The sequence below is a fragment of the Durio zibethinus genome, chromosome 15 (genome assembly GCF_047325235.1).
Source record: "Durio zibethinus cultivar Kanyao isolate XHJ-2024 chromosome 15, ASM4732523v1, whole genome shotgun sequence".
NCBI classification, from domain to species: Eukaryota; Viridiplantae; Streptophyta; class Magnoliopsida; order Malvales; family Malvaceae; genus Durio; species Durio zibethinus.
The window spans coordinates 9142442-9154367 of record NC_143176.1 but is presented as its reverse complement, the minus strand read 5'-3'; the positions used below and the strand labels follow the sequence as shown (position 1 = coordinate 9154367).

General features: G+C 34.2%; 1 protein-coding gene and 1 long non-coding RNA gene across 7 annotated transcripts; one reads left to right on the top strand and one right to left on the bottom strand.

Moving 5' to 3' along the window:
• Positions 1–1628: 1628 nt before the first annotated feature.
• Positions 1629–2869, bottom strand: LOC111301763 (uncharacterized). 2 transcript variants are annotated; one of them, XM_022897704.2, is made up of 3 exons: positions 2434–2855; positions 2191–2342; positions 1629–1935 (listed from the first exon to the last, which is right to left on the bottom strand). In XM_022897704.2, exons 1-2 carry the CDS (start codon positions 2621–2623, stop codon positions 2221–2223), a joined length of 312 nt encoding a protein of 103 aa, XP_022753439.2. In that variant the 5' UTR covers positions 2624–2855; the 3' UTR covers positions 1629–1935; positions 2191–2220. The 2 variants fall into 2 exon arrangements, with proteins under 2 accessions (XP_022753439.2, XP_022753438.2); XM_022897703.2 differs by lacking the exon at positions 1629–1935 and having other exon boundaries at positions 1957–2342; positions 2434–2869.
• A 1129-nt stretch (positions 2870–3998) lies between these two features.
• Positions 3999–6850, top strand: LOC111302369 (uncharacterized). 5 transcript variants are annotated; one of them, XR_016328199.1, is made up of 8 exons: positions 4001–4339; positions 4755–4881; positions 5710–5793; positions 5925–5964; positions 6129–6196; positions 6301–6394; positions 6514–6611; positions 6806–6850. It is a non-coding gene; the product is annotated as an uncharacterized LOC111302369 (long non-coding RNA). The 5 variants fall into 5 exon arrangements; XR_016328198.1 differs by having other exon boundaries at positions 3999–4339; positions 4783–4881; positions 5705–5793; positions 6514–6850; XR_016328196.1 differs by having other exon boundaries at positions 4000–4339; positions 5705–5793; positions 6514–6850.
• The last annotated feature ends 5076 nt before the right edge of the window (positions 6851–11926 follow it).

Sequence of the window (11926 nt, the reverse complement as noted above, 5' to 3'; positions counted from 1 at the left end):
CCGTAGATCCACCAATAATTCTTCCATCACAATCAATCTTGACATCATTCGTAATCTATGAATGCCCCAAGAAACCAGTAACAATACTACATAGTGAAGGACTACCTATTCCACCAAGCAAGGCATACTACCTACACTAAACCCTAGTCTACAAAGAGGGAATACATGATTCTAGTGAAAAATATCATGCAAAATGATAAATGATGCTCAATAGTAATATACTATGAAGATCAAATACCACATGGCTAATACTCGATGATAAAGCTAAGTCAGGAAAAGGTTTAGGACATTCACACTACAGTCACACTACAGCTGAATTGAAACTAATTCAACCTGAATGTAACAAATTGGTGTAAAGAGTCCAACTATTGATCTATAGTATTAGCCATGCTTCTGTGCTCAACACCAAAAACTAGTTGATAACTCCTTTGAAAGAATAACTACACAAAAGGTAAAGGTATTAAGAAATCCCTTTATCTTTAAAAATGTGTGTGTCAACCCACTTAGACATTTTCATGTCCTATACATATCTAGTCAGCCAAACAGATATATCAGCAGACCACTACCCACTTCTGCATCAGCAGATTGTGCAAAAGATTATAATAAGAATGCAGGAGTTTAACCATCGGTTGAAAACTTTAGTACAAATTAATAATTGCAATACAATTCTATAAGACATGGCAGATTGTGGAATGGGCAATGCAACTTTATTGGTTGATGACAGTTGACAGAATAAACCATCAGGATTAGGTAGTATTCTAATGACATGGGAGCAATCCTTGCTCAAAAGAAAGCAGAATAACTCTGCTTATTGCAAGTCTTTGGACTCAATTATGACTGTATTGCATTATCTAACTAATTATGTTTAGTGGAAAGATTACACACAATGGTTTACAGGTAAACATATGAGAGACATTCATGTAGTTAACAACTCACATATGACCCTTTGAGTCACCTAAAACTTGGCTGGTAATGGATTTGGCATCTCCACATAGGAATATTATCATGAAATTACAGCACAACTCTAGTCACATGGCATACAAGGCAGATAATAAAAGTTCCTCAAGGCAAGGACTACAAATAAACGGCGCATTAGTAGCTCACAAGTTTTAAGTACATACAAGCAAAATCCAAGAGAAATTTAACATTTAGAACAATATTTACTATCTATTCATGAAACACAGTAAGAATTTCAGAAGGTAATACATCTCCAACAATTGTCAAAAGGAAACAAGGTTCCTACTTCAATTCAAGGAACTATCTATCACATTTTCTTCACAAAAAAAAAAAGGCTAAAAAGAAAGAAAGATGAAACCAATTAGAAATGAACTTTAAAATGTCTTCACAAAAGGAAAAAAAAAGGAAAGAAAGATAGAAAGATGAAACCATTCACAAATGACCTTCAAAATTTCTAGAATCTATAAGTTCCTTCGGGGCTCACTAGATTCACATCCGTCATGTTTGAAAAAATATTGGGTGATGGCTAGGCTCCTTCAAGAGCACAATTGTTTCCAATTATTTAACATAATTTCCCAATTGGCGTCCTGCCCTCCCTACTTTTTCCACAAACCAAGAGATTCCTTAAAGCCTTATTTCTTTTAGTGATACTGAAGTAATTCACATTAAAGCATCACATGGAAAAAGTGATCCATGTACATTGATCCTTTTTAAGTGAACATGTACATATATGTAACTTGTTACTACACATATCACAAACCACACAACAGTGCCAATAAAACAGGGCAAAAGACAAATTTGCCGCCTTATTGTATACACTAATTACATGAGCAGACCCTTCAACGCCACTCCATCTATTCTTTCAAACAATGACAACCTTCGCTTATTACATTGCAAAAATAGGAATGAAAGAAAGGAATCCTTGAAATGCATGAGATCGATATGATTGCTCAGTATAAGATAAGCCTCAAGCAGTATCTGAATTCAACAGTTGTGATAAGAAATAAGAACAATGGGAACATAAGTAGTAGTATTAAGAAACTGTGAATAGTAAGATTACATATGTTGTCATAAAAAAACCACAAAAACGAGACTGCAGGTCAGAATTCTAGTATGAAAACAGAACAAACAAAAAGTCAAGTTATTCGGGATACAAAAAAAAGAAAAGAACTGGGACAGCGCAGAACATGAAGCACACAAAAAGAAAGTAGATAAACGAAAGAAGATCTGTACATATGGCGGAGCAGGAGTAGGACAGTGGCTCTAGACAGGGGGAATGTTGGAGAAGGAAAAGCCTTTGTACCCCTTATATGCATAATATGCAATCCTTGTATAATAGAAGCCCGGAATGAACAATATGCATCCCAGTATAGCAAAGAAAAGCCCTGAAAGAAACAATCATTACCCACAAACTTACTAATTGTTCTTAATTGAAATAAAGCATTTTTTTCGTCCTTTTTAAAGCAAGATAAATACCATGGGCTCGGTCACCGCCGACTCTGTTGTAGGCCATAAAGATACCCAAGATGATCCCAAGCGTGCCAAACACGAGAAGAGCCACAGCAAGGCCGATCTCCTTGAAAGGAGGCCGATTGTTAACGGCGTAGGCTGTGTCCATCATCATGTCCTCATCGGATATCGAGAAGGCATGGTCTACGTACGCCATCTATAACCGTACAAAGTCAAGATCTCTGAAACAATGATTACTCCACTCCAGAATGCTATGCAAAAGGAATTTGGATTTGGATGTTGACGATTTTAACAAGCAGTAGGTGGTTGGAGTTTTCGAGAATTTTAAGCAAAGAGGAAGGTTAAAAGTAAAATTTAGGCTTCTTGTTTCTTCATTACCAGTGACCCCAATTTCAATTGCCGTAGGCTACTCGCTATCCACGTTGATTATTCATGGAAGTCTAGAACTAGTAAGTTTGAAGGTGGGCAGGTAGTTGAAGTGATCATGGGCTGGGCTGGGTCAGGTTCATTTTCGTCCTACCATTAACTATAAGGTGATAGATGACAAGTTGTCGAAAGACTCGAAGTGATCATGAGCCAGGCTCAGGTAAGATTCATTTCGGCCTACTACGAATTTTTTATTTTTTTCCTATTTCCGGGAAATCGAGACGTGTAATCACTTGGTCCATTTATTTCTTTATCTTTCCGTGAATTATAGATTTGTAATAATTCTTCCATTCCAATCAACTAGCCTATTGTGTGGATTTTTTTTTTAATAATATATCTAAAAATACCCGTTAATTCTTTATTAACGCGGTTTCGAACACAAAGAAGGAAGAAACTCTCGAATTTAAAGCTTGATTAAATTCTTTTATGCAATCAGCCAGTTTACAGCGGCATTTTGAAAGGTGGATCGCTGTTTGTTTTATGGCCTATGGTTGTTGATGCATTCTTGGTGGCTATCATTTTAAATTTTTAACTTGTTTTAAACTTCTATGCTAAGCTTTGAATTACTAAAACGGAAATCACTTGTTTTTATTTCCAATTAACTTTCAAACTAATGATTTTTTTTCTTTGGGATTTGGAGAGAGGGATTTGAATTCAGTTCTTTGGAACATGGAGATATAATTTTATTTTCAATTATAATTGAATCAGATGTTTCTTAATTATATTTATATATATATATATGAATTAATTGCTTTTTCAACGCATTTTGAAGCGTTCAGTTTATTTTCTGAAGTTTTATATCATCAAACTTTATGAATGGACTTGTGATTAAACTAAAAAAAAAACGTTAACATTCTTGAGTGCACTACAATATTTAAATCTTAATTATATATAAAGGTTATATTTGATATATTTTAATATATACATGTTATATGTTGTCAATGAAAAATATAATGAAATTTTATAAAAATTAATTTTAAAATAAATAAATTTAATATTAAAAATATATTTAAAAATAATTTTTTTATAAAATATTATTATATAATTTACTCACGTTATACAGCATTTATAAACTAACAATGGATCCAATATCTATACCTTAATATAAATGTTGTCTACTATTTATAATGAAGGAGACAGCATAGCAATATAAAAAAAAAATTCAAAAATAGAGGTAATTTTTGTCCCTTCATAGAAAACTTCCCTGAAGCTTTTCAATCTGTTTCATTATTGAAAAAAATAAAGATTGAAGCTTTTGGATCCCTCAAGACAAACAATTAAAAAAAAAAAAAATTTGAAGTAAAAGAGAACGATAAGAAGGAAGGAGAGGCGGGGAGGGTTGAGCTAGGCTCTAGAGCTAAGCTCAGCAGCTATGTTTTACCTTGAGTTTCGCTTTTCTTTCAATTTTTAAATCAACTTTTCTAATTTTTCTTTATTTTTCGAATTCGAGGCTGTAAAGAACGACGCCTGTCTCGAGATACCCAAAGTTAGCTTTCCTCTTTCCTTTCTTTTGTTTGTTAACTTTTCGTCCTTCTAAATTTATTGTAGTTATTGGGTTGTTCCTTCAAGATCCTGCTTTTGTTTTTTTGATTTTAAACAAAGTTGGAAGCTTTTGTTGAGGTTTTGGTCCTATGTATTTTCGATTTTTCTCAATTAGTCAACAGTCTATTTCGTTACTAAGAAAATGTGCTAAAAAGGGGAAGAAAGAAACTTGAAAATTTTATTTTGTTTTAGAATTTCTTGGACAAGTTCTCGTATTTACTACTTTAAAATGTAAATTTCTTATATTCATTTTTTTCTAATATTTTGTCTTGGATCTAACGGGCGTTTGGAGATCAAAATCTCATGCATGCATTCATTTCTTTTGTTTGTACTTATTTATTATTTCAATTTCATTGTAGAAATAAGCCTTCCCAATTGGTTTCTTAGGAAATCCGGAGGAGAAGCACAATTTTTCGTGAGTAGAAATATTGATGATGAAATGAATGACGAGAATTTGAGTGAAGATGATCCTGCTATTAAGAAAAGGTTAGTTAATATTAGTATCTTGTCCATTGTTTTTATCGAATTGCTTATGTGTTTGTTACTATAAAATTCTTGGCGATGATTACATTATGTTTCCCAGGGGATGATTACTCTAGGAGATCAGCAGTCTAGCCCAGTTACGTTCCTTCCAACTGTTTCCTGAAATTCTAGATCCCTCTCTTAGGTTCATCGATCCTCTCAAATTTTTTATCCTGTTAAAGGATTTGTATCTTATCTTGTGAATCGTTTTCCCCAAAACATGGAGCTTTCCTTATGTTAGTTCAATCTTCACATGAACCTAAATACCTATTTGTTTTTAAATGCTCTTTTGCCCTTAGGCAGTTTCACCAACTCAAATATGTGGTCCTCATACAAGGATTTTCTATCTTCCGTCAAACACGTAACATCTATTTGTTCAATTTTAATTTTTTTCTTATTTTTTGTTTGGTTCCTAAAAAAATGGAATGTGAATAGAAAGAGTTTCATATTTTTTCTGTTTTCTCTTTTTGGGTTAGGATTCTTTTTATTCCTACTTCCTTATTCTTATTATTCCCTACCCTATTGTCAGCCTGAGCACATACTTGATAGTGCAGAAAAATCTTAGGAAAGTTTTTTGTGGTGATCGAATTGAAAACTCTCTTTATGTGGTGAGTTTGGACTCCAAGATGATATCTTTATGTCTCTTGGTTTTCAGTGATTGATAGGATTATTTGTTTGCAGTTTAAAATGAGAGAACCACAAATGTGCAATATTGTATGTCATAAAATTATTGATAAGAAAACTGCATAGGCATTCAACGACTAATTTTCTTATTGTTGTTGTTTAGTGTAGGATGACTTTATGAAGATGCCATTTCCCAACAACAGTTTTTATGCAGTTCATGCAATCGAAGCTACCTGCCATGCACTGAATGCTGTATGTCAGTTTAAAGCTTTTCCATCTCAATCATGATTATTTTCATCTCAACTAGAATGGATTATGAAGTTTCTATCATATTTTGATTTGTTTTGGTTTGATTTGATTTGATTGTTATTTCTGTTGTGTAGTATGGATTCTACAAGGAGATTTACAGAATACTAAAGCCTGGTCAGTGTATTGCTGCATATGACTGGTGCATGATTGATTCTTTTGATCCACATAACTAAAAACATCAGAAAATTAAAATGGGCATCTAAAGACCATTAAAATGCATCTTGGTTATTATTTATCCATTAGCTAATCTTACATGAAAGTTTTACTTATATTGGCAGGAATTAAGATCGGTGATGATTTTCTAAACATTAGGTTGACTAGATAGTGCTTGGATGCTCTAAAAAAGGCTAGTTTTGAAGTGAACTTTTACTTCTCTTCCCCCTCCCTCCCTTTTTTGTTTTTAATTGGAAATGGAATATGACTAATAATTATTTCCATTTTGTCTTTTAGGTCATATGGGAGAAAGATTTTGCTGTTGACTCCCCTGTCCCTTGATACCTGCCTTTAGATAAAAAACAATGAAAAAACAATGATACTCTTCATGGTAAAAGCTTCCAAACACCTCTCCACTCTCATGATACTCTTTATGAAAAAACGATGTTCTTGGATGAGATGGTCATATTAAGTTCATAAGTGTTCACCTATAAATTTTCCCTGTTGTAGGTCAAGACTCTAGAATTTATGGGATTTGCTCTAAATGGAAGTCAAAGGGTTCAAGATTTTCAAGAAAAGGCTGTAGAAGGGTTGGTTAAAGGTGGTAGGTTAGTTAGAAGTCCTATTTCTCCATGACTTCTTCTGCATGTTGGTTTACCCCTATCTTTGATCTTTGTCTCACCTGTCCAGGCTCTCTCCTCCATCAAGTCTCTCTTTTTTCTCTTTCTTTTTTAAGATTTTTTTTTTTTTTTTTATAGATTATCAAAAGACAGGTCTTTTTCTGTTTTGTTTTGTTTTACAGGGGTTGGTTTTTGGCTAAAAAAGAGAACTAGGATTATTGGAATAATATTGTTGGCATCTACTCTATCAAACTCAACCTTTTCAGTTTTGAATAATAAGAAAAACAGCAAGAATCCCATTATCTTCATTGACAATTATGATAGTTTCACCAACAATCTTTGCCATTGCCAAGTTTTGATTGCATGTTCAAAATTTTGTGTTGTTTGTTCAAGTTTTTGCCTTCTCTGAATTTTCTTTATGGTTTGGGGCTTGATTCTGGAATGCTGTTTAATTGCCTACAAATCTTTAGGAAAAAAACAGAAGAGAAATATTAGTTGGCTGGCTCATTCAAATTTATTATACTTTGTATCTGAGAGAATATATATTGATTGTTAGCAAAGACTTGATAATTTAATTAAAGTTGAAAAATCTAATTAAAACTAGTATAATAGGAAAAAAATGTGTTGGTTAGATTGGTTTCTTCTTATAAGAATTCTAATAAGATACATACACACGTAAGTATAATTGAAAATTTATTGCTGCATGATTGTTAGTTTTTAGTGTTTCATTTCATTTACATTTCTAATTGCTTGTGGTTTTTAGGTGTTCAATTATAGGATAATGAAATATGTCTAATAATGTGAAAGAAGGCATACTTTACAAAAATCAACGAAATGGGATTAAAATTGGATTCTAATTTCACAAATGCATCTATTTGATCGAATGAATTATTTTTCTACACATTGGTTGCATCTATAGCCATTTTACTATATTTTTTATGTAACTTTAACAAGCTTCTGTAATTACCCTTTCAAGTAATAGAGCTAAGAAGAAAAGATTTTGATAGTGCTAGATCTGCCTTTCATTTTATTTTATTTAGCCTACCTAAATTTTGATCATTGATTTTCTTTTCTTTGATTGAAAACTAAATTGAAAACCTTGTACTTTAGGATGAAAATTTATCGATTTAGTGGTTTCATGATATATCCAAGGGAAAGCGACAGAATCGTTCACTTTGATTCTCAAATAAATTTTCATTCAATTAAGATTTGAACTATTGATATTATATTGATTGTCAAATGACAATGCATAAATTTAATTCTACATAAAAACTTCTTATTACATATTAGCATAAAAATATATATATTATATTAAAAATATATAAAAAAAATTTGTACTCGCCGTGGGCGGCCTACTAGTATATATTATTTGCCTCTCGTTCTTTCTCTTATTGTTAGTCCATGGCTATTTTAAGACACTAATTGCTTTGAAAGTGACTGACCCGAAAAAAATTTGCTTTGAAAGTGAGGACCCCTACGTAACTGAAAGTAAGTTTTCATTCCATTATTATATTCTAAGATACATAAAGACTAGTGCCAAACTTCTACTTCTCAACATTTTGTGAGAGGAAGAAGGCAAGATAAAAGACATTTGTAAATATTCTATTTTGTTCGGAATATTTTGAATTATTTTTTAATTTTAAAATATTTTGGGGATTTTTATTTAGTAATTGAAATGAATTTAAAATTTTTTTTGACCTAAATCACAATTTTTTGAAACTTTCTATTTCGAAGCCCAATTAAATTTAATTATTTCCTTTTTTTCTTTTATTTATTTATTTCATTATATTTTCGAAAAAAAAAAAGAAAATTGGAAGACTAAAAAACAGAAACAAATCCAATTTTGATATTGACTCTTGATGAATCAAAATTCAAGATAAAATTTTATCGAAAATTTTCTCGGACGATGACTCCTTTCAAATTTTTATAAGAGGCAATCGAGGGGAGCAGCTTAGCCCGACATCACCATTAAAGTTCCATCACTAAATTACAACTCCTCTAGCATTGCCATCACCACCATATTTCCATGACTAAACTATAACTCTTCTGCCATTGCCACCAGCGGCCAGCCAACTAACATCCCACACCAAACAGCCAATTCAAGCCTTATTTCTAAAAACAAAGAGGGACCCCAACAATTCAGATTCTAAGAACATTTTTCGCAACGATCAAATTTTAAATTACATCCATCAATCACCACCACCAACTACAACAGCCACAACTCCATCTTACCGCCAGAATTTAGCGAGCCAAAATCACAGCGCCTCTCCAGACCCGAGCCTCTCGGCTACCACCCATCACCAACCTCGTCGCTAAACAGACACATGATATCACCTACCATTCCTTACAATTTCCATCACCCATCACCATTACCAAACACAAATCACTAGCCTAAACCTTTCACCACTAACACCTGCAACCAGTAGATTGCCCAAAACCCATATACCTTTTGTTAGGAAAATGGGGTCCAGTCCCATGTAAGTGGTTTTGGACCAAGTAAAGGCCATGGGCCTTGATCTTTTATTTTACACAGAGCCCTAGCTACTTAATAAAAAAGAGGTGGGGTTGTTTTATGTGTGTGTCGACAACCAAGCAGAGAAAGAAGAAAAGCCAGGAAAAGCAGAGAGAGAAAAAAGAGAAGGGAGAGTTGGTTAAACGGAAGTCGATCCGTGGTCCGATTGAGTTGGAACCTTGTCAGGAGGTTATGATTCAGAGTTATACATTCTGAACGGTGAAGATCGGGTTTGAAGCTCTCTAGGAACAAATCCAGGGTGTATTTGTTGAGTCACTTATTTGGTGAGATTTCTCCAATTGTTTCTCTAGTTGTTGATTAGCTCTAGTTTTAGCTAGAGAAGAACTTTGTATAACTATTATTTGCTAGTAAAGATTTTTCTGGTGGCCCGTGGTTTTTTTTTCCCTCTACACTGGAGGGTTTTTCACGTAAATCTTGGTGTGCTTTATTTTTCCTGCGCATTTGATTATTGATTGTTGTCTATTGCTTCTGTATTGTTGTGATTATTGCTTCGGGCGCAACAAGTGGTATCAGAGCGAGAGTTATTTTGAGACATCGATACAGAAGCAACCCAGGATAGAAGTAAATTCTGTTTGAGATCATGGAGGGTGATACAGGTTCCATGCTAAAATTGACAGCATCAAATTATTCAATTTGGAAGCCTATGATGGAGGATCATCTATACTGCAAAGATTTGTATGAGCCAGTATTAGGTGATTCGGCTAAACCAGCAGATATGAAAGATGAAAGCTGGAAGAAGCTAGGTAGAAAGACGCTGGCTACAATCAGAAAATGGGTTGATATCAGCGTGTTTCATCATGTAGCGCAGGAGTCAGATGCTCACATTGTTTGGAAAAAATTGGCAGCATTGTATGAGAGAAAAACAGGTATGAATAAAGTTATGCTTGTTAAAAAGATTGCAACTTTACAGTACAGGGATGGACGATCTGTTACAGAGCACTTGAGTGATTTTCAAGATATATTTAATCGGATGACTACTATGAAGCTTAAAATGGATGATGAAATGAAGGTATTATTTCTTTTGGGTTCATTGCCAGACAGCTGGAATACTCTAGTTGTGACTGTTCTTAATTCAGCTCCTGATTATAAGGTGACATTGGAGATGATAAAGGACAGTATGCTTAATGAAGAAGCGAGACGAAAAGATGTAAACCCTGGGAATCAAGCTCTGGTCACAGAGAACAGGGGTAGAAACATCGACAGAGGTCAGGACTCAAAAGGCCGTGGTAAGTCTAAACATAGATCCAAATCTAGAGGTAAAGTGAAGTGTTTCCATTGTGGTAAGGCAGGTCATATAAAACAAAATTGTAGAATCTTGAAGCAAAAGCGAAAAGATGAGAAAGGCAAGAGTTCAGATGATGGCAATGTTGCAGCAGTGAATTCAGATAGTGATTCAGTTACTTTGATTTGTACACATGGTGATTGTAATCATGTTAGTGATCCCGGCATTGAGTGGATAGTTGACACAGGAGCGGCATATCATTGTGTTCCTAAGAAAGAGTTGTTTACAACTTACAAAGTAGGAGACTTTGGTTGTACCAAGATGGGAAATAAGAGTGTGTTGTAGATTGTTGGGATTGGTGATATTAGTGTACAAACTAGTACAGGCTGCATGTTGACTTTAAGGGATGTCAGACACATTCCAGATATGAGAATGAACTTGCTTGCTATTAATGTCCTTGATAAGGAGGGATATGAAAGCCGACAAAAGAATGGACAGTGGAAGCTTCTCAAAGGATCTATGGTAGTTGCAAGGGAAAAACTATGTTGCACAATGTATAAGACATGGATGCAATTGAACGGTAACCAGATAAATACCGTTGAAAATGATGCTTCAGCAAACTTGTGGCACAGGAGGCTGGCACACATGAGTGAAAAAGGGTTACAGGTTTTGGCAAGGCACTCTCTCATTCCCTTGACCAAAGGTATGTATCTCGATTCATGTGATTATTGTTTGTTTGGTAAGCATCATAGAGTTTCTTTTCGTAAAAGTTTTCAGAGAAAAGAAAATAGATTGAAATTAATTTATTCTGACGTATGTGGTCCCATTGAGGTTGAGTCATTAGGTGGTAGCAGATATTTTGTTACTTTTATTGATGATGCTTCACGTAAGACTTGGGTGTATATGTTGAAATATAAAAGTCAGGTACTACAATATTTTCAAAAATTTCATGCCATGGTTGAAAGGATGACAGGGTTACCCTTGAAGTGTATTCGAACTGATAATGGTGGGGAATACACATCTAAAAGCTTTGAAGAGTATTGCTCAAAACATGGGATCAGGAATAAGAGGACAGAACCTGGAACACCGCAGCATAATGGTATAGCTGAAAGAATGAATCGCATCATTGTGGAAAAAGTCAGATGTATGTTGAGGCTGACAAAATTACCAAAGCCATTCTGGGGTGAAGCAGTCAACACAGCTTGTTATTTACTTAACAGGTCACCATCAGTTCCTTTGGGCTTTGACATTCCAGAAAGAGTGTGGACAGGAAAAGATGCTTCATACTCTCACTTGAAAATTTTTGGGTGTAAAGCATTCATGCATGTGCCGAAAGAGCAGAGATCAAAGCTTGACAGTAAAGCTACACAGTGTGTGTTTGTAGGATATGGTGATGAGAAATTTGGCTACAGGGTATGGGATCCAGTAAAGAGAAAGACAGTCAGAAGCAGAGATGTGGTCTTTCATGAAAAAGAAACCATAGCAGACCTTGAGAAAAATGAGAAGACTACACGAGTTACTGTTGAGTGTGATGTTTCAACACCGACA